Genomic DNA, 27977 nt, shown 5'->3' on the forward strand with positions numbered 1-27977 from the left:
CAACTTAATCTCTCCAAGCTTCAGTGTTCTCTATCTGTAAGGTAAAGGTAATAAAACCACGTGAGAAATGTGAGGGTTAAATAAGATAATTCAAGTACAGCTCTTAAAACCTCAAGAAGAAAAATCTTCCCAAACTTGAGTGTTAGAATTTATTCTCTCTAGCTTCTCTCTTTTGCCATGCTGAAAACATCAATAGGTTCTTTGCATTGGGAAGAGTGTGCACAAAATCTAGGGACAACTGGTATCAAATGCGGGTAAGTTACATAGGTTAGAAACTACCATATTTTTGATCATAATTATACTGGGTTTGGAATCCTGAATTCTTCTCTTGAAAGCCCCTTAAAGAAGATTGCTCTCCTCCTAAATATATTAAAAATTACTTAAAACACAATGTGCCCGTTCAAAACATTTTGCACAGTAATATTATCTTAGTTCACCTAATCATTGAGTTCCATGTCATTATTATCCCCATTTTGTCAAGTAACTTGCCCCAGGCCTCTCACATTTAGCAAGTTACTGAGCCAGAACTCAAACGTAAACGGACTGCAACTCCAGAGCCCATGTTCCTAACTACTACGGTGCTTCTGAAGCTGCTGGGGAAGTCTTGTTGGAGTCATGGATGTAGCCTCGCGACCACAACAGCGCTTGTTGCACAGTTGTTTGAGCAGATGGAAGGACGAAGAGAAGAAACACAATTGCCGGGTCAGAGGGGATGCAGAGTGGGCCCCGTGAGTGTGCGTGTTCCTGTTCTTCAGCCCTCCAAGATTCCAAGACTCGCACCTGTCCGGCCAGCACTTCCAAACTACCGTCACTTCCGGTCCTGGCCCCGCCCTCTAGCTCGCCGCTGTTCCGTTTCGCGTTCACCAATTTTGTCCCTAGCCCCGACCCGCCTCCCGCCGCTGCCATGGCGGCAGCTCCACCGCTCTCCAAGGCCGAGTACCTGAAGCGTTACTTGTCTGGGGCAGATGCCGGCGTCGTCGGGGGCCCTGAGTCCGGCCGCAAGCGTCGCAAAAAGCGGCCGAAGCCTACCGGGGCCGGCGGCAAGGGGTGAGTTGGCCCTGGCGGGGTGGGGTCCGCGCGGCCCGCCGCCCCTCACCTTCCCGCTCCGCCCTCGGCCCGGCTCTTGCTGGGCTCCTCGCCGGCGGCCCCGGCGGCCCCGCGCCCCTGACTGCTAGCCTGACCCTGCCTGTGCTCAGAGCCCTCTCAGGCCGCTTCTCGCGCCCCTGGGCGGTATCTCCAGTGTGTTCAGGCCGGGTTGTAACTTTTATTAGTCTTTTCCCGCCTTTGTAGCATCCCGTTCTCCCGCAGAGAGTCAGTATTGTGTCCTGAGAATAAAGGTGAAACGAATTCAAAGGCTCTGTGCTGGGATATTAGCGTCACAGAACCTGCCCGTGCGGGCTCTCCTAAGCCTAGGACTCGGGTCCTGACCTATGCTCACTTCCTGTTACTCCTACTCCTACTCCCAACAATAACAACTAACGTTTATACCGTTCTTGTCATGTGCCTGGTACCGTTGTGAGTACTTTAGACATGATTTTATTTAAGAGTCATAATACTATTAAGAAGTTTATATTTTTGCTATCCCCACTGTTCAAACGAGAAAACTTATGCGGCCTAGTGTACTGGGTTGAGTACTGCCCCTCCCCTCCAAACCAGAACCTTAGCATATGACACTTTTTACAAGTAGGGTCTTTGCAGATATAATTAGTTAAGATGTCCAGTATAAACGGGTGTCCTTTTAAGAAAAGAGAAATTTGGCTACGGAAACAGGCTTAGAGGGAAAAATTACCAGGTGAAGATGGAGGCCGAGGCTGGACTGGATTTATGCAGCCGACAGAGGCTACTAGAAGTTGGAAGAGTCAGGGAAAGATCTTTCCCTGGAACCTTTCCTGGTGGACATTGCCTTGCACACACCTTGATTTCAGACTTGAATTCTCCAGACTGTGAGGGAATACATTTCTGTTGTTTTAAGCCACTCAGTTTGTGGTCCTTTGTTAGGCAGCTCTAGAAACTAATATACCCTGTAAAGTCAAATAGTTCCAAAGAACTAACCCATTTAGTTAGTTAACTCTTTGGTTCTTGCGTTATTCTTGCTGTCTTCTGACCCCTCTGACTTGTGTGGATTTCCTGGAGGCAGTGCCTTGTAGCGAAATTGTCTTGAGCTTTAAAGTAACATTGATCAGTCTTTCAGTCCTAGCTGTGCCACTTTATGAGTTGTGTGGCCTTGGACAAGGTATTTATTTCATCTCTCTAAGCCTCAGTTTTTTCATCTTTAAAGTCACAGTACTATTGAATTACATCACTTATATTAAATGGTTGTTGTGACTAGTAATCTGGCTTTTCAAATAATAACTGTTAATAATAACGATTTACATCATGGCAGTCATTATTCTTTGGACTCATTCATAGTTGATCCATGTAACAAACATTTATTGAGTACTTCATCTATCACAGTGAGGATATCACTGTGAGTGAGATATCACTGTCCCTGCTCTGATGGAGCTTATAGTTTAATGGGGATACAGTCTTTAAAGAACTAATTATGCAACTAGTTGATTTATTTCCTTTGTGATAAATGAAAGTACTCCAAGAATGTGTAACAGGGATTCTTAGTTGGAAGAGGTAAGGGGAATAGTTTTGTAAGGTCTGCTCAAGGAATTTATATATATGCTAGGCTTTTAAGAATGACTAAGAGTTTCCCAGTAGAGAATAAGAAGAGTAGGTCAGGCAGAGGGAAGGAACTGAATATGTGAAACTGATATGGAAAGGAATTTGGCTCATTCTAGGCATCAGAAGATGACTAGTGAGTAGTGAATTGAGACAGTGGTGCAAGATGAAATTGGCCATACTGGCAAAGAATGGACTGTAGGATCTTATAGGATTTTGAACTGTAGCCTAAAACCAGAGGTGAATGTTTGTGGGCTGTTATCCAAGAATGATTCTTCTTTTTTTGGTCTTTTATTTTTCACCTTTAGAATGCGAATTGTGGATGATGACGTGAGCTGGACATCTATCTCAACCACTAAAGCAGAAAAGGAAGAAGAGGAAGATGACGGAGATTTGCCTGTGGTATGTATCTTTTTGAGGCTCTGAGGACTTTGAAATGCAAGCCTCTTAATCTCAGCTCCCAATGCAGGGTAGATAGTAAGGAGGAAAGTTAAGGTCAGAGAAGAGGTGACATTTTCCAGGAGCTATTTTAAAGTAGTTTTCTTTGATGATGCCTATATACAGTCTTTGTATATGGAGGGCTCCATCTGCCTAGAAGTAGGAACTGATCATAGAGAGACAGGATTCCTCAATGTCAGTGATGAAGAGTTATGATTAGAATTAGCCATGGTTCAATTTGTTGGAACATACCTTAAAAACACTGTTGAGTTTCCATGAAAGGAAATGTTATTTGCTCCTTTTATTTACTGATTGAACTAAGCTTTAAGATTGTATACTCTTGCCTAGGTACAGCAGGTATGTAGATTAGTAGAATATAGTGTTTATACTTTAGAGGTCATATATCCTTAGAATGGGAGACTGAATTTCAAATAATTTCAGCGATATGAATGTCAGAGATACAGTTCACATATGTTGTTGTTTAGTTGCTAAATTGTGTCTGACTCTTTTGCGACCTCATGGATTATAGCCTGCCAGGCTCCTCTGTCCCTGGATTTCCCAGGCAAGAATACTGGAGTGGGTTTCCATTTCCCTCTCCAGGGATCTTCCTGACTCAGGGATTGAACTGTGTCTCCTGCATCACTTGCATTGCAGGTGGATTCTTTACCAGCTGTGCCAATGGGGAAGCCACTCACATACGTGCCAAGTGCTCTTAGAACCCAAGGGAGTGAGCACATTTTTTAGCCCATGAAGATGGGAGATTCCTTGAAAGATGGAGATATCTGAATTGAGTTTTGAAGGATAAGTAAGAGCAAGGTGGTCAAAAGCATAGGTAAATAAGTTAGCATTGGTATGGCTATGGGACTCTTGCTCAGAATTGCTGAGAAACAAGGTGGAAAGGAGATAGTTACGTCTCTGAGCCATAATTTGCTCTTAGTAATGTAGAGCCTTTCTTTGCAGGGCTTTTGTGAAGATTGAGTGAGATAATATAAGTAAAGCACAAAACAGTGCTTTGCTCATAGTTGTAGGTCTGTCATGTGGAAAGAGGATCATTTGCATCAGAGGTCAGAACTTGGGTGAATAGAAAGAAGTTACAGGAAGGTAGATACGGGTCCAATACAACCAAGAACTTTCTAGCCCCCAAATGCAGCAGACCACCTTGTAACATGAGTTCCCTGTCAGTGAATTGGTTCTCTGTCAGGAGGGACTACATGAGTGATCTTTTATCAAGGATACTGTAGGGAAGATTCCAGACTTATTTGGGAATTTGGGTGATAGGAAATATGGTCTTATTCCTTAAAGATTCTATGAGTCTTTGTACATTTTCATGACTTTTTTTGATGGGATTCTAGAAAAACTATCTTTGTGATCTACAGTAAAGCTTTCATAAGGAGTCCAAATTCCTTAATGGATGATAAGTATGACAGGAACCCTGCCTGTGTTTTTACTCTGAATGGAGTGGTAAACAGGTAAAAGGAGTTTAGCTTTTAGCTTTGAGTGGCAGTTGTTACACCAGGCAAGTTAATAAAAAGGTTTGTAATAAAAGAAATGAACATCTGGAGGGAAGTTGATGAGTCAGAGAAAGATCTATAATTAAACCATCCAGTGACATTCACATGTTTATGGAGCACATGTAACTGAGGACCACTATCTGTTTCTTCAGGGCTGTTTTGGGTCTTTGTGAGCCATGTATTGTTAGGAGTGGAATAGTCATAACTTCAGGTTCTTCAGATAGCACTGCTGCTTGGCTAGATCCTGTGGATTTCCTTCAAGTTTTGTTCTCACTTCCACAGGTGGCTGAGTTTGTGGATGAGCGGCCAGAAGAGGTAAAGCAGATGGAAGCCTTTCGTTCCAGTGCTAAATGGAAGCTTCTGGGGAGTGAGTTCCAGTAACAGATAAATCTGAATTTCTCATTAATAGGGAAAGACTTTTATCTTTTTTTTTGTTTTTTCTAAAATTGAAGTATTGTTGATTTACAATATTGTGTTAGTTCTTGGTATATGGCAAAGTCAGTTATGTGTATATATATTTTTTCAGATAATTTTTCATTTAAGATACTATAGGATATTGAATTTAGTTCCCTGGCCTGTGCAGTAATTCCTCATGGCTTATCTATTTTATGTATAGTGGTTTGTATCTGTTAATCCCATACTCCTAAGTTAGTTCTTCCCCCTTCCCCTTTGGTAATCATAAGTGTGTTCTCTATGTCTGTGAGTATGTTTCTGTTGTGTATACAGATTCATGTGTGTTATTTTTTAGTTTCTACATGTAAATTCTGTCATACAATATTTGTCTTTCTGTCTGAGTTCACTTAGTATGATATTCTCTAGGTCCATCCATGTTGCTACAAATGGCAATATCTCATTCTTCTTCATGGCTGAATGATATTCGTGTGTGTGTATCCCTCCCACAACTTCTTAAACCAAAATTTTGCCTTGCTGGGCACTGGGGTTGATTCCATGTCTTGGCTTTAGAAATAGTGCTGTTGTGAACATGGGGGTGCATATATCTCTTTAAATTAGTGTTTTTATTTTTCCCGGATGTATACCCGGGAGTGGAATTGGTCCATCACATGGTGGTTCTGTTCTGGTTTTTCAAGGAACCACCATACTGTTTTCCATAGTGACTACACCAGCTTACACTTGGGTTCCCTTTTTTCCATATCCTCTCCTACATTTACTTTTTTAAAATAATATGTTGTATTCCTTTTTTTGGTCATGCTGCATGACTTGCAGAATCTTAGTTCCCTGACCAGGGATCAGCCCCATGCCCCCCTGCACTGGAAGTGCAAGAGTCCTAACCATTGGACAACCAGCAAATTCCCTTGGTAGACTTTGATGATAACCATTCTAACAGGTGTGAGGTGGTACCTCATTGTGGTTTTGATTTGTATTTCTTTAATAATTAGCAATGTTGAGCATCTTTTCATGTGCTTGTTAGCCATATGTATGTCTTTGGAATTATGTCTATTTATGTCTATTTAATTATGTCTAATTAAGTCTATTAAGTCTTCTTCCCGTTTTTTGATTGGATTGGGTTTTATTTTTTGTTGGTTGCTTCATTTGCAGATATGTCCTCCCATTCCATTAACTTGTCTTTTATTTTGTTGATAGTTTCCTTTGCTGTGCAAAAGCTTTTAGTGTAATTAGGTCCCATTTGTTTATTTGTGCTTTTATTTCTTTTGCCTAAGGAAACTGAGCTAAGAAAATATTGTTATGATTTATGTCAAAGAATGTTCCACCTATATGTATTCTTTACTAGTTTTGTAGTTTTAGGGCTTACATGTAGGTTTTTGAACCACTTGAGTTTATTTTTATATATGGTGTGAGGGAATGTTTTAATTTCATTGTTTTGCATGTGACTATCCAGTTTTCTCAGAACCACCTATTGAAGAGACTGTCTTTTCTCCATTATATATTCTTGCCTCCTTTGTCATAGATTAATGGACCATAGGTATATGGGTTTATTTCTGGCTCTGTATTCTGTGCCATTGATCTATATTCTTCTTTTTGTTCCAGGACCATGCTGTTTTGATTATTATAGCTTTGTAGTATAGTCTGAAGTCTGGGAGGGTTATACCTCTAGCTTTTTATAAATATCATGGGATTTATCAACTATGTGGATTAGATTTACTGTCAGGTACTTCCTAGGTGGCGCAAGTAAAGAACCCTCTTGCCCTGTAGGAGACAGAAGAGATGCAGGCTCGATTCCTGGGCCAGGGAGATCCCCTGGAGGAGGGCATGGCAACCCACTCCAGTATTCTTGCCTGGAGAGTCCCATGGACAGAGGAGTCTGGTGGGCTAAAGTCCATAGGGTTGCAAAGAGTCGGACATGACTGAAACAACTTATCTCGAGTGCATACACCCTACAGATATCATTACTTTTCTCTGAGGGGTGGATTCTGGTCAGAGGAGCCTATTCTCCAAAGTAAAGGAGGTGACTTGTTTAATTCACCCATTAACAAATATCATTGGATCCCACTCAACTTTTAGTTGTTTATATTTGCTTAGGGAGCTCAATGATAAGAGATAGGAGGAGAAGAGAAACTTGATTTAGTCACTCTGTGGATTTGCTATAAACATTTCATTCTGTTATGTCTTTGAATATCAAAAGTCTCAAACTGCTTCCATTTTAAAGATTGTTTGTGGACTCTGGAGTCAGACAGATCTGAGTTTGGATATTCATTTCACCACTTACTAACAATATGATTTTGACAAATTACTTAGTCTTTGTGAGTATCAGCTTCTTTATCTATAATATGAGGAGAACAATATTTATCTCCTAGGCTTGTTGTGAGAATTAAATGAAATAATCTGTATAGACATGGGCATGTAGCAGGTGATCAGTAAAGTGCCGATCATTCTTTCTTTCTGGTGCTCTTGCTGCTTTTAATAAGGAGCACAATGGCATGGATTAATGTTAGCTCACAGGATTTCATTTTGATGTGTCACAGAATTATTCAGTTTGCCTTTTGAGAGAAGAGTGGGTGCAAATTGTGAATTGCCTAAGTTAAATATCAGTGGGAGCTTCTCATGGAGAATTCCATACAAATAAGTGTTGGGGAGGAACATTGGATTGGGATTAGAAGGTTGGGGTTCTAGCCTGTCTCTTCATCTTAGTAGCAGTGACCCCTAGGTAGGAAACCACTTAGCTTCTTAGGGTCTCTGTTTTCAGGTCTGTAAAAACAAGGATACCTGCCCTGCTTACCTAACAAGATACAACATGAAAAATACATTTAAAGTGCCTTGCAGATTTATGACCTGTTAGGCAAATGTGAGCAGTTTCTCTTAGGATATTCATGAGTGCTGCTTTACTGCCGTGAAGTAGCTGTGCATACCTTTGGGCTTTCTTAGTAGTTTTGAGATGTATCCTGCTGGGGTGTTTTTTGAAACTTTGGTTATAGGGATGACAGAGCATTTATGGGAATCTATCTAATTCTTTGCCATTTGTGTTTAGGCCACAGTGAAGATATACCCTCACACAGACAGTTCTGTCATGACACCCCGGATTCATCTCCTCCTAGGAAGGTTCGTCATGACACCCCGGATCCATCTTCTCCTAGAAGGGTTCGTCATGACACTCCAGATCCATCTCCTCCAAGAAAGGTTCGTCATGACACCCCGGATTCATCTCCTCCTAGGAGGGCCCGTCATGACACCCCGGATTCATCTCCTCCTAGGAAGGCCTGTCAAGACACCCCAGATTCATCTCCTCCTAGGAAGGTTCGTCATGACACTCCGGATTCTTCTCCTCCTAGGAAGGTTCGTCATGATACCCCAGATCCATCTCCTCCTAGGAGGACCCGTCATGACACCCCAGATTCATCTCCTCCTAGGAGGGCCTACCACAGTTCCTCAGATCTCTCTCCCGCCAGAAGGGCCCGTAATTGCTCCCCTGACACAGCTCAACCTAGAAGGACTCTTGACTCTCTGGATAGATCACAGCTCAGGAGGGCCCATCATAATTCCACTGACTTGGCTTCTCATGTTCCTCACTCACTGCCCAGAACCAAAAGCAGTGAAGCCCCAGAAAGCTCAAGCAAAATTTCTCCACATCGGAAGGGGCCAGGACCTTCTCATCCATCACTCCCAAAGAATAGCAAATATGAGTATGACTCAGACCTCTCTCCTTCACGAAAAAAGCAAGCAACATCCCATGTTGGAAGTAAGCAGCATGATTCTAAAGGTGAGCATTTGTCCACAGGGGGACTTGTTCCCAGAGTGCTTTCTTTTGGGTCTTTTAGGTGCTTTACTGGGTATTTGTGGTCTTTAGAAGTGAGAATGGAGCTTTGGGGTTTTAAAAACTGGAGGGAAATGGTAAGAGGTTGGGCTGAGGAGAGTTAAGGATTAACAGTAGTAGGGTGGAAGTTTTTACGTATTTTTTTGTTCATTCTCCCCACCTCATGAAAATACTACATGTTTGTTGCAGAAACTTTGTAATGTATAGAAATGTAGAAAAAGATCACACAAAATTCTGTCCAGTCAGAGGCAGTCTCTCTTTTGTGGCCAGTGTTCTTTTAGTTTTTTTTTCTAGTCATTTTTGATGTAGTTGAGACTTGTCTAGGCAGTAAGTAAGTGTTGCATGTGTAATCTTGCTTGGTTTTTTCACTTAGCATTATCTTTCCTGAGTCATAAAATATCTCTTTGTTAAAATATAATTTTTATTGGTGTTCCATTAACCATTCCCCTAATATTGCATATTTTAGGTTATTTCTAAACCTTTTCCTCTGTAATTGTATAATGAACATCCTTATACGTAAACTGTTGCTCTGTTCTGGATTATTTCCGTATCTATTTCTAGACAGACTTCCTGGGAATTGAAGTGCTTTTAGATATGTTTCCTGGGAAACAAAGTAGAAGTTGATTTACTGGCTCAGGGAGGGGTTCTTTGCTTATAGGACTGTTGATACGTATTGCAGATTGCCTTTGGGGGAGGTGATTTGTGATGCCTATGTCTAGGGCTCACCTGTGCGATGAAATTTGTTTGCTCCATCTTTTGTCCCTAGGTACTGCTTTAATTTTTAATTCAAATACATTGTTATGTTTTAGTCAAAAGACAGCAGAATATATTCTGTGTATGTGTGTGTGTGTTAGTCACTCACTTGTGTTTGACTCTTTCTGACCGTAGCCCACCAGGCTCCTCTGTTCATGAATTCTCCAGAAGAAGACTGGAGTGAGTTGCCATTTCCTCCTCCAGGGGATCTTCCTGACCCAGGGGTCAAACCTGGGTCTCCTGCATTCAGGCAGATTCTTTACCATCTGAGCCACCAGGAAACCCAGAATATATTCTAGGTCATCTTAACTTGCTAGGGCTTCCTGGGTGGCTCAGATAGTGAAAGAATCTACCTGCACTGTGGGATACCTGGGTTCAGTCCCTTGGATCAGGATGATCCCTTGGAAAAGGGAATGGCAACCCACTCCAGTATTCTTGCCTGGAAAATTCCATGGAAGAGGAGCCTGGAAGGCTACAGTCCATGGAGTTGCAAAGAGTCGGCTATGATTGAGCGACTAACAATGCTACTGAGCCCTGAGTTCAGTTTGTTTTGGCCTCTTATATGTGGATAAATATGGCACAGATGAGGATGTTGAGATGTCTCGTGCTAGTCACAGTAACTACTAACTTGGGAATAGAACCCCACCCATTAGTTTTAAAAGTTATCTCTGACTTTGCTCTTCTCCCTTGTCATGTGTACTTATGTTTAGGTTAGTGATAGTTCCTCACAAGAGGACTAAATGAATGTTGAACTTTAGCCTGGTACATTCTTTTTTAGATTCTGCCAAGGGGATTAACATCTTTACTCTTCAATTTCTAGGCTCTTCCCCCACCCATAGGAAACATCACACAAGCTCTCCACCCAGGAAACATCAGAGTCACACCTTGGACTCTTCTTCCTACCTAGGTGACAGTAGGAAAACCTCTGATTCAGATCTTTCTCCCCCACGGCACAAACACAGTTCAGGGCCCCAGGATTCCGATTCTGATCTGTCACCTCCGCGGAATAGACCTAGGCATCGGAGCTCTGATTCTGACCTCTCTCCACCAAGGAGAAAGCAGAGGGCCAAATCTTCTGATTCTGATCTGTCTCCACCTCGAAGGAGTCAGCCTCTGGGAAAGAAGGTGAGCGCTTCAGGAGCCATGTCTTGGTTTAGAGTAACTCATCTTCTAGCTCTGTACAGGTCTCAGAGATCCAAGCCGGAGAAATCTAGCGCATAGCACCTCTAGAGCTCTTTTCTTCTCTCTGAAGACTACCTAACCCAGCCCAGGGGAACTGGCAAGTAGCAGATTTCCTAAATAGCATCTGCCTTTATATTCTCTCAGTTCCACAAATCTCATTTTAATAGTTTAAACAAAACTTTCTATTTCTTATGAACAAACTGAGAATGTAGTTTACAGAATGGAGTTAGGAGCATGAACTTTATGTCAAACCGATCACACATGGAATTCTACTTATGTGAGATTTGAGCAAGATACTTAATATCTCTTAAGTCTCAGCTTCTTCATCTTTAAAATGTAGATAATAGTAGTACATACTTCAGGTTTTTTGAGAATTAAATGAGGTAGTGTAAGTAAAACTCTTAGCCCAGGGCCTGGGACAAAGTAAGCATTTAGTGTAAGCCATTTACTATTATAAATTGGACTGTAGGTCTTTGTATCCAGAGCTTAAAGAGAGGCATTTAAAATATAAAACGACTTTTAGAAATTACATCGCCTGGGAAGTAAGTGTTTTGTATTATTTTAAATCTGTGATGAAGGCTGAATTAACAAAATCCACATGAACCCCAAGTAATTGTGTTGTGAAGAACACCACTACTAGTACAAAAAGGTTATTCCAAAAACCAAAAAAGAAAAAGAGTAAAAAGAAATGTTATTCTAGTGAGTTGGTTAAGAAAGAGCCTGTGATGTGCATGTTACCTCCAACACAGACTTTTCAGGTAAGTCTCTTCTAGTCCCTGTGGTCCTGGTAGGGTGGACCAGTCAGTCCCTAACCCAGGATGTGGGGAATGGAGTGAGGTCAGTGTTTCAGCTGGACCCCGTGACATTTTTATGTATCTGCTTAGTCCATGGACAATTTAATATCAATCAGATTTTAGCACATTGCTTTTTTTTGACCATGTCACATGGCATGCAGGATCTTTATTCAGTTCCCCAACCAAGGATTGAAAACCACTGGACCTCAGGGAAGTCCCTAGCACATCGCCTAAGGATATTAGGATATAATTTATATACATTGATTGTGGGGTGGTTTATTATTTTGATACAGGGTGGGTTTTAGTAAAAAGTTTGAATTTGGCCATATCTCGTCGTTATCCTGAAATACAGCCACAATTTCAGGTTTGAAATTGATAGGTTTGCTTGACTTTGTGGTTTAAAGGGAATATTTTATCAGTGTTGATCTCTACTGAAGGGCTCAGAGCTTGATAGAGGTTTCTGAGCAGGTGACCTGAGAGTCTTCATGTATGCAGTTTATACGCTGAAAAGTCCAAGATACAGATGCTTAGCCTACCCTTTGACTCAGATGGTTAGGAATCAGCCTGTAGTATAGGAGATCCGAATTTGATCCCTGAGTGAGGAAGATTCCCTGGAGAAGAGAATGGCTACCCACTCCAGTATTCTTGCCTGGAGAATTCCATGGACAGAAGAACCAGGCAGGCTACAGTCCATGGAGTTAACAAAGAGTTGGACATGACTGAACGACTAAAACTTTCACTTTTTTCAGCCTTCCCTTTAGTAAATTTTTGGTTTGCGTTTTTGTTTGCTCTTAAACTTAGCAGTACTGTTAATTTTCCATGAAATTCAGTTTTATTTCTTCTATTTTGCCAATCCTATGGTTGATAATGAGAATATAAGGTAGCATTTTTGGTTTGGTTATTGCTGATCCTCAGACATAATTGTGTACACCCACGGAGCCTGTTGCCACATTGTCTCATTAATATTGGATGCTCCCTTTTCCATTGCATAGGCTGCACACATGTATTCTGGGGCTAAAACTGGGTTGGTGTTAACTGACATACAGCGAGAGCAGCAGGAGCTCAAGAAACGGGACCAAGAGACCATGGCATTTGAAGGTAAAAATGTGAAAGTACAGAGAACAGTTGAGGCTCATGTAGCTTTTACTTTTAAAAAAAATATAGCTTATTTATCTGATATTTAAAAATTTTAATTGCTATCAAATTTCAGCTCTGGTTTTCTGCTTTGTTTTAACTTCTCATTGGATTCAAGTGGATCTTTTCCTTCTTAAAAAATGTTAATTTTCAGAATCATCACCAATATGCACTTAGATGTTGGTAAGGACTACTTGTGGTCTGGCTGTGAAAGTTCTTATCCTTCATCAGAACACTAAGTGGTTGATTTCAGCTGTTAGAATGTTATTTCTGATTTTGACACTTTTTGTTTATCTTTAAAAGTGTACTTTTCCTTTGCAGCTGAATTCCAACATGCTGAAACTGTATTTCGAGATAAGTCTGGTCGTAAGAGGAATTTGAAACTGGAGCGTTTAGAGCAGAGGAGAAAAGCAGAGAAGGACTCGGAGAGAGATGAGCTGTATGCTCAGTGGGGCAAAGGGTAAGAGAGCCACTGAAAGGAACATGAGACTGCAGTTCCTGGAGGAAGTAATTTCTCTCCTCTCCAGTTAGTTCATTGTTCTGACCAGTTAGTTCATTGTTCTGCATTTACAGCTGTTTTCAGGACTGGGAACTTCAGGGTGCCCAGTCTGCTTCCTGCATACTGACGTATTTCACACTTCTGGTTGGTATTCTGGGAATGTTACCTTTTTCAGTATTTGCCCTAGACTGCTAGGAAGAGGAGGCTCTCCACGTGTAGCAGTATGGTCCATCTCAGTGTAAGAGTGGAGATGTTAAACAGGATAGCAGACACTCCTGGTTGTTTTTGTCCAGGCTTGCCCAGACCCGGCAGCAGCAACAAAATGTGGAGGATGCAGTGAAGGAAATGCAAAAGCCTCTGGCCCGCTATATTGATGATGAAGATCTGGATCGGATGCTGAGAGAACAGGAAAGAGAGGGGGACCCCATGGCCAACTTTATCAAGAAGAATAAGGCCAAGGAGAACAAGAATAAGAAAGGTGAGCCTTCTGGGATCATCAGAGATAGAGGTGATGTATGTGAAGAGAGAGAATCATTAGAGTGATGATACATAAATACGTGCAAAGAAGGCTTTCCCGTATAATTTCAGATTCCTTGTATTTGGGAATTTAAGTTGAAGTCGATCAGAGATTTCTGTATAAATTTTTTTTTCCTCACTGCCATTCAGCTCTGAATTAAATTACATAGATAACTAACTTTTCTCTCTCTCTTATCTTTAGTGAGACCTCGCTACAGTGGCCCTGCACCCCCTCCCAACAGATTCAATATCTGGCCAGGGTATCGCTGGGATGGAGTGGACAGGTAAGCCTGAATATTTCCTGCAGTTTTGTTTTCTCTTCCTTGTAACCCTAACCTTCCCTGACTGTTCTCAAATCATTGTACACTCTGCCTTATTCTCTGCTCTAATTACGAGGTTAGTAGTGTGCTGTTTACTTGCTTCTGTTTCTCAAATCCCATTTCCCATGCTCATAACACGCCTCTTTTCCTTTTCAAAGCTTTTTAAAGCTCTGGGTAAATAACTGAGGTGGTCCAGATAGATACCTTTTTTTTGATGTTGGTCACTTCTGGTGATATTCTCTAAGGTTTAGAGAGGATTGAGTGAAGGGTGCTAGTCTGTAGCCTTCTGTATATTGTATCTTTAAAGTGTAGCCCTTGAACCTTTTCTTCACTGCCTTAGGAGTGAGTCTCTTGTAGTGTTGCACTGACCCCTCCTGCCTTATCTGTTCACCTACCCACGTCTGTACCCACATGCACTTAACTTTCTGTATGCTATCGTGGGTGAATTGTATGTGCCTCTATCTGCAGTCAGTCCCTCTACTTCCTGTTAGATTCCATCTCTTGCCTGCTAAAGAACATAGTTCTATCATGTAGCATAGTGACTCTCAAACTTTGTAATCTCAAGACCCTTTTATGCTCTTAAAGATTATTTAGGACTCCAAGAAGTTTTATGTGGGTTATATCTGTTAATATTTACCATATGAGAAATTAAATAGTTTTAAAAGTATTTATTCTTTTAAAAAAGCCATTACAATAGCATATTTACCCTGCTTTTAAAGAAAAATAACTATATTTTCTGAATGAAAAAGTGAGAAGAATAGCTTTGATTTGCATTTTTACAAATCTCATTAATGTCTGGGCTAATAGAATACATTGGGATTTAGTCTGTTGCAATATGTTTAGTTGAAATATAGGAAGAAAATTCAAATTTATACACAGGTAGTTAGGAAAGGAAGGTGTATTAGATTTTTTTTTAATATTCCACAAAAACTCAATAAGTTTCTAAATGATTACTTGTAATATAGAATCAGAAACCATATCAAAAATCTTTTCATTCTGTTAGATTAAAATTTATTGATCTTTTCTCTACTTTGTCTTGATCTTTTACTCATGCATGACTTTATAGCATCATCTACTGTTCATTGATTTGCTGAGTTTTTCAGGCCTTTCAAATGTTGACATATTTTATGTACAATATCAGATAATGATTATATACTAACATTAACTTTGATCTCATCACAGAAAATCTTTAAATAACTGGAAGCTAAAGGAGTCCGTGGTAGTTTGTTAACCATGTCACCAAAGCTAAAGTTTAAAAAAATTCTAATGTATGCTCTAAAGCTCCAATTTTATCATTAGTAACAACCCAATATTATATCAGCCACTTTCCTTGAAGTGAAGGTCACTTCATACAATGGCTTTTTGTAGCTTCTACCAGATTTTGAACCTTGAGGAATGAGTCTTCTGTGAATATAGACAGTGTTACTTCTTCCTTTCCAATCCAGATGTCTTTTGTTTCTTTTTCTTGCGTTATTACACTAGCTAGAACTTCCAGTGCATATGTTGAGTGGAAGTAGTTAAAGCAGACATCATTTACCTTGTTTCTAACCTTAGGAGGAAAACATTCAGTTTTTTTACCATTAAATTTTATAAACTGTGGTTTTTTTGGTGGGGGGATAAATTTCCTTTATTGAATTGAGAAATTTCTGTTCCCAGTTGGTTTAGGAAAGTCTGTTTTCAGGAATGTATGTTGGATTTGTTAAAAATATTTTCTGATTTTCTTTTTGGTTCACTCTTTGACCCATGAATTACTTAGAAGTGTATTTTAGAATTCAAAACATTTAGACTAGTCTAGCTATCTTATTGATTTCCAATGTAATTCCATTGAAGTTACAGAATATAGTCTAATATTTTGAAATTAATGCTATAATTTTTGATCTTTTTAAATTTGTTAAGACATGTTTAGTGGCCCAGTATATGGTTTACCTCGGTGAATACCCCATTTGCACTTAAAGATAATGTGTACTTTGCAGTTGTTTGGGGGTAGTGTTTTGAAAAAATGTTTGTATTCTATCTGTTTTGGAATAGTTTTATATATATAGAAAATTTGCAAACATTTCTTATACATACCTTATCTAATTTTGTTACCATATTATCATGATACAGTAATCAAATCTAGGAAACCAATATTAACATATTATTAGTGTGCCAGACTTTATTTGGACTTCATCAGCTTTCTGTTAGTTTTCTTCTTCTGTTCAAGGATGCATTTCCGTGCACCACACCATGCTCAGTGTCCTGTCTCCTCTGTGTCTCCTGCTCTGCACCAGTTTCTCCGTCTTTCTGCTTTTTGTAACCTTAGCAGTTTTGTGGGGGTACTGTCAGGTGTTTTTGTGAAATGTTCCTCGGTTGAGTTTGTTTGATGTTTTTCTGATGGTTAGCCTGGACGTTATGGGTTTTTGCAGAGAATTCCACAGTAGTGAAATGTCCTTCTCATCACGTCGTTTTAGGGGTTACATGATACCCACATGACATCACTAGTAATGTTAACCGGGATCACTTGGTTAAGATAGTGAGTGTTTGCCAGGTTTCTCAACTTTAAAATTACTCTTCTTTTTCTTTTATACTCTCTGCTTTGGAAGTGAGTCGCTGAGTTTAGCTTATACTCAGAAGAACTATGGAAGGGTATCTCCATGTTTTATTTAGATATTTTCTGTAAGGAAGATCTGTTTTACCTCCCCATTTATTTGTTCAATCATTTATTTATATTAGTATGGACTCATGTATATTATACTTTGTACTGTAATCTAGTGGTATATTATTTATTTTGTTGCTTATGTTATCTTTTTTGTTCCATTCCTTGAATACTGGAAATTCTGTCAGGTGTCCCTTTCACTGCCCCAGCCATTTCCTTTTTGAGCATTCTTTTACTTCCTTATATTTTTTCTGCCCCAGCCCTAAAGAATTGCCATTTCTCTAAGAAACCCTGGCAGCTTTTAATGGAGAATGGTATTTGGAAACCAAGATATAACTGCTAGAATGCTTTTTATTACTGGAGTGTCATTGCTTCTAGATCCTCTCAGCAGACAGAGCTAGGTAATGCATGTATAGTAGTCTGTATGTGTGTATACACACATGTTTATAATTGTTTCTGTGTCCATCTGGAAGTATGTTAAATATATGCATATATAAATATGAGTTCATACTGATGTAACTGACTCTAACCAAGTATTACCTTTCTTTTTTCCTTACCTATAAATTCCCTCCCCAACATTGAGAAAGGGGCACCCACTATCCACTATTCATTTTGCTTATCCCAAGATGCACATAAAACAATTTCAAAATTGAGAAATTTAGAAATGAGAAACTCATTTACCATCTAAGCATGGATTTATGTGTAGTTCTTTTATGTGTAGACATAAAGAGTCAGTCCCCTCCCCACCCCCAGATATCCTGGGTAATTTTTTTCTTTTATAATTTACTTATATTAGTGTTTACTCTTTTTGGTGTAAGTTCTGTTGGATTTGACAAATGAGTAGAGTCATCATTTTAAAATTTCCTGTGTAAGTCACCTTTTAGTTACTTATTCCTCCTCCACCAACCCATTGTAATTTCTGCTCTTGTTTTCCATCCCTATAATTTTATCTTTTCCAGAATGTTACATGAATGGAATCATACAGGATGTAACCTTTTGAGTCAGACTTTTTGAAAGGCAGCTATGCTAACCACTATACCACCAATGCTTGAGTCAGACTTTTTGCACTTAGCAAAATGCATTTAAGATTCATCTGTGTTCTTGAATGAATCAGTACTTCATTCCTTGTTTATCACTGAGTAGTATTGCATTGTATGGGTATGCCACAGTCTGTTTATTCCCCAGTTGAAGGACATCTTGGTTGCTCCTGGTTTTTAACATTGTGGATAAAGCTGCAGTAAACAATCATGTATGGCTTTTAATGTGGATATAGTTTTCAGTTTACTTGGGTCAATACCCAAAAATTGCTATTTTGTTTTGTTGAGATTATGTTCACTTTCATAAGATACTGCCAGTTGTCTTCCAAAGTGGCTGTATCATTTTACATTACTGCAAAGCGTGGGGATTTCTGTTGCTCCATAACCTATCCAGAATTTGATATTGTCAGTGTTTAGATTTTAGGTGTGTGGATTTAGTTTTGAACCTTAATTACTTTGTTTTCCTTTTAGTTATACCTCTGCAATTTTTTTTTTTTTTTTTTAGTTTTTGCTGTAAGGATTACAATATATATCTTTAACTTATCATAGCCTAATGACAGTTGTAATTGTTTTATTTCACATGAAATGTAAGAATCTTGCAACACTGTATTTCCACTTAATATGTTTTTGTTACTATTATTTTCATGTTGTTCAGTCACTCAGTCGTGTCCGACTCCTTGTGACCCCATGGATTGCAGCACACCAGGCTTCCCTGTCCTTCATCGTCTCCCAGAGCTTGTTGAAACTCATGTCCATTGAGTCAGTGATGCCATCCAGCCATCTCGTCCTCTGTTGTCCCCTTCTTCCTCTGCCTTCAATCGTTCCCAGCGTCAGGGTCTTTTCTAATGAGTCGGCTCTTCTCACCAGGTGGCCAAAGTATTGGAGCTTCAACTTCAACTTCAGTCCTTCTAATGAATTTTCAGGATTGACTTCCTTTAGGATTGACTGGTTTGATATCTTTGCAGTCTAAGGGATTCTCAAGTGTCTTCTCCAACGCCACAGTTCAAAAGCATCAATTCTTTGGCATTCAGCCTTCTTTATGGTCCAACTCTCACATCCATACATGACTGCTGGAAAAACCATAGCTTTGACTAGATGGACCTTTGTTGGCAGAGTAATGTCGCTGCTTTTTAATATGCTGTCTAGGTTGGTCATAGCTTTTCTTACAAGAAGCAAGCGTCTTTTAATTTCGTGGCTACAGATAACATCTGCAGTGATTTTTGAGCCCAAGAAAATAAAGTCTCATTGTTTCCCCATTTGTTTGCTATGAAGTGATGGGACCAGATACCATGATATTAAGTTTTATGAATGTTGAGTTTTAAGCCAGCTTTTTCACTCTCCTCTTTTACCTTCATCAAGAGGCTCTTTGGTTCCTCTTCACTTTCTGCCATTACAGTGGTGTCATCTGCATATCTGAGATATTGATATTTCTCCCAGCAGTCTTGATTCTAGCTTGTGTTTCATCCAACCCAGCATTTTGTGTGATGTACCTTGCATAGAAGTGAAATAAGGAGGGTGACAATATACAGCCTTGACGTACTCCTTTCCCTATTTGAAACCAGTCTGTTGTTCCAATTCTGGTTCTAACTATTGCTTCTTGCCCTTCATACAGATTCTCAGGAGGCAGGTAAGGTGGTCTGGTATTCCCGCCTCTTGAAGAATTTCCCACAGTTTGTTGAGATCCACACAGTCAAAGGCTTTGGCGTTGTCAATAAAGCAGAAATAGATGTTTTTCTGGAACTCTCTTGGTTTTTCTGTGGTCCAATGGATGTTGGCAATTTGATCTTTGGTTTGTCTGCCTTTTCTAAATCTAGCTTGAACATCTGGAAGTTCTCGGTTCATGTACTGTTAAAGCCTCACTTAGAGAATTTTCAACATTACTTTGCTAGCGTGTGAGATGAGTGCAATTGTGCGGTAGTTTGAACATTGTTTGGCATTGACTTTCTATGGGATTGGAATGAAAACTGACATTTTCCAGTCCTGTGGCCACTGCTGACTTTTCCATATTTGCTGACATATTGAGTGCAGCACTTTCACAGCATCATCTTTTAGAATTTTAAGTAGTGCAGCTGGAATTCCATCACCTCCACTAGCTTTGTTCATAGTGATGCTTCCCAGGGCCCACGTCACATTCCAGAATGTGTGGCTCTAGGTGAGTGATCACACCATTATGGTTATCTGGATCATGAAGATCTTTTTTGTATAGTTCTTCTGTGTATTCCTGGAACCTCTTCTTAATATCTTCTGCTTCTTTTAGGTCCATACCATTTGTGTCCTTTATTGTGTCCATCTTTGCATGAAGTGTTCCCTTGGTATCTCAAATTTTCTTGAAGAGATCTCTAGACTTTCCCATTCTGTTGTTTTCCTCTATCTGTTTGCTTTGTTTACTTAGGAAGGCCTTCTTATCTATCCTTGCTGTTCTTTGAAACTGTGCATAAAAAGTACATATTTTCATACATATTACTTTAAAAATATAATAGATCCCATAATACAGTGGTAAAATTTTTACTTTGCAGTTGTGTATTTTTAAAGAAACTGAGAAAACCAAAGAAAAAAAGTGTAGTTGTTAGTATTTGCTCATATAGTTACCGTTTCTGGTGGTGGTCTTTTTTTCTTAAAGAAATTAGGAAATTTTAATACTCCTTCAGTGCAGATCCATTGGCAACACATACAGTTTTGTTGAAATGAAAATGTCTTTATTTCACCTTTTTTTTTTTTAAAAACTTTAATTTTAGAAAAGTCTTGGGCTCAGAAAAACCTGAAAAACGTATTATTAGTGTACTCTTCAGCCAGTTTCTCCCAATGATAATAACATCTTGTATAACCATAGTACATTATCAAAGCCAGGAGGTGGCATTGGCATAGTTCTGTTAATTAAATCAGAGAACTTTTTCTCACCTTCGTTGCTGAAGGATTGTTTCACTGGCTGCATTGGAGGAGGTTATTGAGAGGATGTGTCCACTGGTTGACCCATAAACTGGACGCAGGCAGTTGGAGGCCCTTATCTCTCCCCTGTCCTTGGAACTTACATCATGCCTACTCTTCCCATACTGTAGCGTTTTCAAGGATGCAGCCTTGAGAGAATAGGGTGTTGAGATCGTCTGGACTGAATATGTGACTGAACCCATAAGGGCTCTGTATAAACATTTAAAGTTCTGAGAGGCAGGTACAGAGATCTGTTTTTTGGTGGGGTTGCCCAAGACAAAAAACCTTTTATGTAAATTCCCTTGCTTATTAAACCTGCCACCTGCCAATCTGGACTGGTCTGCCTCTTTCTTTGGTCTTTCCTTCTCCTCCATGTATGCGAGCCAGTTTCAGATTACACCCAGGAAACTCCTGAGGTTTCAGACCAACACATGGATCTCTGGATTGACAGTTCTAGACTTCAGTGACAGCTCTTTAAAGATCTTTGATCACTTTCTGGCCACCATTGTTTCCAATTGGAAGTCAATTTGTTTCATTGTCCCACTCCCCCCAACCTCAACATACACACATTATAACATATTGGTTTTCTCTGGCAGCTTTCAGAATTTTCTTTTGGTCTTTAGTTTTCAGCAGTTTGATTGTGATGTACCTACGTATGGTTTTTCTTTGTGTTGATCCTTTTTTGAGTTTGTTGAGTTTTTTGATTTATGAGTCCATGTTTTTCACATTCGGCTATTTTTTTGCCCAGTTATTATTTTTTTAAAACCACTTTCCCTTCTTCAATTGTACTGTTTCCACTATTTGATATTGTGCCACAGTTGTCTGAAGTCCTGTTCATTTTTCTATCATGATTTTCCTCTCTGTTCTTAAGATGAAATAATTTGTATTGATCTCATTTTAAGTTGATTGACTCATCTGCCATCTTCAGCTTATTAGACTCATACACTGAATTTTTTGTTTCAGCTAGTTTATTTTTCAACTCTAGAATTCCCATTTGACATATTTCTCTGCTGAGATTTCCTGCCTATTCGTTCATTGTGAATCAATTTATTTTCCCTTGAGAATATTTATAATTCGTGCTTTGAAGTCCTGTCTGCTAATTGCAACATTTGGGTTATCTCAGCATTGGTTTCTATTCATAGTTTTTCTTGAGTTTGATCACATTTTACTGTTTCTTTACATGTCTGGTCATTTTAAAATGTTATGCTGGACATTTTGAATGATACGTTGTGGAGACTTTAAATTATAGTAATTCCTTTGAGGTGTGTTGATTTTTATTTCAGCAGACAGTTAACTTGACTGTGTTTGAACTCACTTATCTCCTTCATAGTGGGCAGCAGCTGAGTTCCTGCTCAGTTCTTTAGTTTCCAGCTGCTGCTTTTTCAGGGGGCCCATTGGGGTTCCCCCTGTGCAAGCACAGGTTAGCTGTTCGCCGAAAATTTGGGTGCAGTTTGTATATAGACTGGGTTGGAAGCTTCCTCCTGTTCAGTGTTTTGTCCCTGGTTTTCTGGCTGCTCTGCCCACTTTGCTCTCACACCTAAAGCCAGTAAGCCTGTGGCCTTCTGCCTCCATGAGCTGTGCAGTTTGGGAAGCGCCCTCCAGCAAAAAGCTTCACAAATCTCTTCCCACAGTAAACTCCCACTCAAGTTCTGCCTGCTTTTGGTCACTCATGCCTTCAAGTACTTCACATACTGTATCTTTTTATTTTGTCCAGATGTTATAATTGTTCCCTGAGAGCAGGTTAGTCTGCTTGAGTTCCCTGCCGTGATTGGAATCTGCGGTGCTGCTGTATGTGGGCCTAAGGCATCATCTTCTGTCCCTCAAGCTGCCGTCTAAACCCAGAGCTCTAGTTCCTGACACTGGCAAGTACTGTCAGGTTGGCTGTGGCTTCAGGCTTGTTTCCTGCTTTGGTCTGCAGGATGTTGTATGTCAGCTGTTTGGTAGCAGGAGGATTTTTCAGAATACTCATTTGCTGTGTAGCCAGAAGTAGATCTTTTTATAGCCACAACCCTAAAGATATTCCCTGCTATACCGAGTTCTTTTTTTTCTCTATTTTTTCAAATTTCTGGACCCAAAACTTAGAACTCTCCTTGACCTGGTTTTTTACTGGTATAATTTGTCTCCATCTCTCCCTGTACTTTTCCTACACTTTTCATATTTTCTCCTAGAGTTTTCCTTTTTAGTTTTCTTTCTCACCCTTGCTTTATTTCTGATTATTAATTCTTTCATTGCCTTTTCTACTCTTGTCTATTTTTGCCAAGTGAATATTTCTAGAACAGATCTATAGTATGTTGTAGTTAGGAAAACCCATAAGGTCAGTTAATCTAACTTAACATTATTTAAAGAGAAACTGAGCCCCTGATAAGTTTCACAACTTACTTAAAAGTTTTTCAGCTCACCTGAAAAAGCTGGAATTAGACCTGGGACATCTGATGCTTTAGTCTAAAGCTCTTTCCACTGTAAGATCTTTTGCAGTTTGCTTTTTTGATTCTATTTAGGGTTATGTCTGTTATTCATAGGACCTTTGTTTGTATGATCATATTATTGTTGATTCTCTTAAGTAGTTATTCCTCAGGCAAGAAGCAGTGGTTTCCTTGGGCTCTAGAACACCATGCATGCTTCTAAGGTTGGAGATGATGCCATTCTTAATAAGCTTCCCTTCTTACTGAGCCTTTCATTACTCACCCAACTCATCCCTTACATAAGGCCTGAAGAAAGGGGGAAACCTGTCATCCCCATCACTAAGTGTTCAGTAACAGTGCACGTTATAACATGAGCAGCTGTGTACTAGGGGCCAGGGTCTCACAATTAGTAAAAGATGGTCCTGGAGCACGCCAACTCACTTTCTGTCTACAGAAGAAGACAGACAAGTAGATAATTTCAGTGCTGCTTGCTAAGTATTACTATAGAGGGTGTTCAAGATGCCTTGGGAGCACAAAGGAAGAGTAGATTCAGCCCTGGGAGATTGTGATCAGGGAATGAATGCCAGCTCGAGGAGGTGATACATGATATATGAGTGGGAGACCTGGGTTTGGTCCCTGGGTTGGGAAGATCCCCTGGAGAAGGTAAAGGCTACCCACTTCAGTATTCTGGCCTGGAGAATTCCATGGACTGTATAGTCCATGGGATCACAAAGAGTCAGACACGACTGAACGACTTTCATTTCGTTTTTCATTTCATATGTATATATATAACTGGTTCACTTTGTTGTATACCTGAAACTAACACAACACTGTAAATCAACTATACGCCAATGAAAAATTTTTAAAAGAGTTTATCCTTGCTATGTGAAATCTAAGCTTTGCGTTCTGGCCTGTAGTGCTCATTATGTTGTGGCCTCTGTTTGTGTTTTAGCTCCAGCCATGTAACTTGACTTTGGTTCCTTGTGTGTACCATACCATTTCTTATTTTTGTGCCTTCGTCTTGTTGCTCCTGCTGTGCTGTGTGCTGAAATGCCCACCTGACCCTTCTGACTCTTTGCTTCACTCTGTCTTTTCAGACCTAGCATAAGGACCCCCTCCATGAAGCCTTTTCTGATCATTCTTGTCCACCCCGCTTCCAAGCTAAGCAAGGTCCCCTTTCTGCTTCTGTGATACCCAGTGCATATTTCTACCATAACCTGTGCCTTTTGTTTTAATTATTTGTTCAAATGTCAGTCTCCTCCACTAGTCTGAGTATATCAGGACAGGTGCTATATTATACTCATTTTCATGACACAGTACCTAGTATAATAAGAATTCACTAAATGTTTGTGTAATGCATGGATAAAGTATAATATGTAGACATCAGTTGAGAATGAGTTGGACCTTTAGAGAGTGGTAAATATTTGAAACAGTTGTCAAAATGAGTGGGAAAAAGGCTCTGAACAAGGACTAATAAAAGGGTGGATTATGTATTTTGTCTTTCTGATTCTGTTGCTTATGTCTTAAGTATTTTCACTTTCCTTTTTGTTCATTAGATTGTGAACTCTTCTTTATTTCAAACATACATGTTCAGTTCAGGATTCTGGCTGATCAGTATCTCTTGATTGCAGATCCAATGGATTTGAACAGAAGCGCTTTGCCAGGCTTGCCAGCAAGAAGGCGGTGGAGGAACTTGCCTACAAGTGGAGTGTTGAGGATATGTAACTTTGCTGAGGCTGTGGGAGTGACTGTGGGTTGTGGTAGTGGACATAGGGCAGCTGTTACAGACATTCAGCTGTAACAGTCGTCTGTGCTAATAATCAGGGCCACACAGACCAGCAGCTTGTTGAATGCCAATTTTGACTACAGAAGAATATTTGAGACGTAATATTTGGACGAAGGACCATACATCTCAGGTGCGCTGACACTGCCGGTTGCTGGCTTTCAGAGGAACGTTGATTTCTCTGTATCCCAGAGCTTGTTCTTGGTTAGGGTATTTCTTTTTTAATAAACACACATTTATTTTTTTAAAATAATTTTCTTAATTGGATATTCTGTTTTGGGGAAGAATACAAGCTAGTATTGATCCACCGGGGGTTTTGGGGGTTGGTAGTTGGATATTTCATTCATCTAGGAAGCAAGTTGAGTAATAACTTTCATAGTGATAGATCCTTCCATTTAGAAAATAAGAATTATTGCTAAACTAGACTTCAGAATGGACATGGATATTGGGAGACATGGTATCTGATAGAGGTAGTGTCACAAATTAGTGGGGACGAGGTGGATAATGATGCTCAGAAAATTGGCTTATTGTAAGCTAGAGAGTTCCAGAAAAACATTTATTTCTGCTTTATTGACTATGCCAAAGCCTTCGACTGTGTGGATCACAATGAACTGTGGAAAATTCTGAAAGAAATGGGAATACCAGACCACCTGACCTGCCTCTTGAGAAACCTGTATGTGGGTCAGAAAGCAACAGTTAGAACTGGACATGGAACAACAGACTGGTTCCAAATAGCGAAAGGAATACGACAAAGCTGTATACTGTCACCCTGTTTATTTAGCTTATATGCAGAGTACATCATGAGAAACGCTGGGCTGGATGAAGCACAAGCTGGAATCAAGATTGCCGGGAGAAATATCAATAACCTCAGATATGCAGATGACACCACCCTTATGGCAGAGAGTGAAGAGGAACTAAAAAGCCTGTTGATGAAAGTGAAAGAGGAGAGTGAAAAAGTTGGCTTAAAGCTTAACATTCAGAAAACTAAGATCATGGCATCTGGTCCCATCACCTCATGGGAAATAGATGGGGAGACAGTGGAAACAGTGTCAGACTTGATTTTTTTGGGATCCAAAATCACTGCAGATGGTGACTGCAGCCATGAAATTAAAAGATGCTTACTCCTTGGAAGGAAAGTTATGACCAACCTAGATAGCATATTAAAAAGCAGAGACATTACTTTGCCAACAAAGGTCTGTCTGGTCAAGGCTATGGTTTTTCCAGTGGTCATGTATGGATGTGAGAGTTGGACTGTGAAGAAAGCTGAGCACCGAAAAATTGATGCTTTTGAACTGTGGTGTTGGAGAAGACTCTTGAGAGTCCCTTGGACTGCAGGGAGATCCAACCAGTCCATCCTAAAGGAGATCAGTCTTGTGTGTTCATTGGAACGGCTGATGCTGAAGCTGAAAGTCCAGTACTTTGGCCACCTCATGCAAAGAGTTGACTCATTGGAAAAGACCCTGATGCTTGGAGGGATTGGGGGCAGGAGGAGGAGGGGACGACAGAGGATGAGATGGCTGGATGGCATCACCGACTCGATGGACATGAGTTTGAGTAAACTCTGAGAGTAGGTGATGGACAGGGAGGCCTGGCGTGCTTCTATTCATGGGGTCGCAAAGGGTCAGACATGACTGAGCAACTGAACTGAACTGAACTGATGGACAAAAATAAAGTTGAATGTCTCCCTTAAACCACATAAAGCAAAGATAAGTTCCAAAGTGAATTTACCTAAATGAAAGGTAAAATACTAAGGCCAATAAGAAAAAAAGTGAGAATGTATTTGTGACTTTGGGATAAGGATAAATCTGTTAAGTTAGATCTCCAAATCACAATCCATAAGGTTTGATAACTTTGCCTAATTTGTATTTAAAGATTTCTAGTCACCAAATCACCCCGTAGTCAAAACTAAAGATAGGTATAGATTAGGAGAAAATATACCAGTGTCTAAAACTGACAAATGATTACATTTATTAGCGATTGAATAGAAGGAACTACTGCAAATCAGAAAGAAAAAACACAAGAATAGACAAAGGATATGAATATGTGAAATCTAGAGGGAAAACCTGAATGGCTAATAAGTATATCACCACCTGTAATTAGAGAGAGAGAAATCAAAGCATTGCTTAGTTTCTGCTGTGTATCTGTTAGTGAAAGTAAGCGAGAGACTGTATTCTCATGGGGAATGAAAACTCAGGAGATTTCAACTAGGGCGTCCATTCTGGAGAACAAATGGGCAACACGTAACTGAAAATGAGTAATATCTGGGATGCAGTGTTGGCAGAATTTTTGATAGAATACTGTCTTGAGTTTGAATCCCAGTTATGTCTTTTACTAAAACTGTGCGACCTTGGTAAGCCACTTCTCTGTGTTTCAGTCTCTTCATCTTTGAAATGGAGATGTTACCTACCTTACAGGTTTATTGTGCGCCTAGAACAGTGCCTGGCACATAGTATGTGTCACAAAATTGTTAGCTGTTGTTGTCATTGTCTTCCTAGCCATCACGTGTTGATAGCCAGCTTCCAAGATGGCCCTCCAGTGATCCCTGAGTCCTGGTAGTTAAGCCCCTGTGTCGTCCCCTCCTACAGTGAATAGGGCTGAACTGACCTTGGTACCTGGTAGGATGTCCTGGAAACGTGCGACTGGGTCAGAAAAAGACATTGAAGGCTTCTGCCTTGCACTCTCTTGGATCACTTGCTGTGGAAGAAGCTGGCTACTATGTCATGAGGACACTTATGTGGCCCTTGGGAGAGACCCATGCGAAGAGTAATTGAGGCCTCACTGGTAGACCCGCCAGGTTATCGACCACGTGAGAGCCGCTGTGGAAGTGGATCCTTCAACTCCATTCAGGCCTTTAGCTGTGCATAGCTCTGATCAACAACATGGCCACCACGTCATGAGAGATCCTGAATCAGAATCACCCACCTCCAAATTCTTGACCCAGAGAAACTGTGATAGTAGTTGTTTATTTTTTTTTAACATCTTGAGATGTAATTCACATAACTATAGTGTTTACTCCTTTAACATGTACAATTCAGTGATTTATAGTAGATCGTGGACTTGAACTATAACTTCATCATGGTTAATTTTGAAACATTTTGGATTCAGGGAACTTTGTATCCATTAGCAGTCACTCTCTACCTGTCCTCATCTCCC

The 27977-nt window shown here is 40.0% G+C and overlaps 1 protein-coding gene across 1 annotated transcript; it reads left to right on the forward strand.

The window, feature by feature from the left end:
* Positions 1-893: 893 nt before the first annotated feature.
* BUD13 (BUD13 homolog) lies at positions 894-25077 on the forward strand. Its single transcript, XM_065944859.1, has 10 exons — positions 894-1047; positions 2976-3069; positions 4899-4983; positions 8062-8790; positions 10418-10722; positions 12566-12671; positions 13029-13167; positions 13500-13684; positions 13925-14006; positions 24673-25077. The coding sequence occupies exons 1-10, from the start codon at positions 905-907 to the stop codon at positions 24764-24766; spliced, it is 1962 nt and encodes a 653-aa protein (XP_065800931.1). The 5' UTR covers positions 894-904; the 3' UTR covers positions 24767-25077.
* Positions 25078-27977: the final 2900 nt, after the last annotated feature.

This window comes from Muntiacus reevesi, chromosome 9 (assembly GCF_963930625.1).
Source record: "Muntiacus reevesi chromosome 9, mMunRee1.1, whole genome shotgun sequence".
Taxonomy (NCBI): domain Eukaryota; kingdom Metazoa; phylum Chordata; class Mammalia; order Artiodactyla; family Cervidae; genus Muntiacus; species Muntiacus reevesi.

Excerpts from the sequence above, each read along its gene's own strand:
- BUD13 (XM_065944859.1), top strand. The coding sequence starts at position 905 with ATGGCGGCAGCTCCACCGCTCTCCAAGGCCGAGTACCTGAAGCGTTAC. Across the intron at positions 4,984-8,061 it reads TAAATGGAAGCTTCTGGGGA|GCCACAGTGAAGATATACCC; the intron begins GTGAGTTCCAGT and ends ATTTGTGTTTAG. Across the intron at positions 8,791-10,417 it reads TAAGCAGCATGATTCTAAAG|GCTCTTCCCCCACCCATAGG; the intron begins GTGAGCATTTGT and ends TTCAATTTCTAG.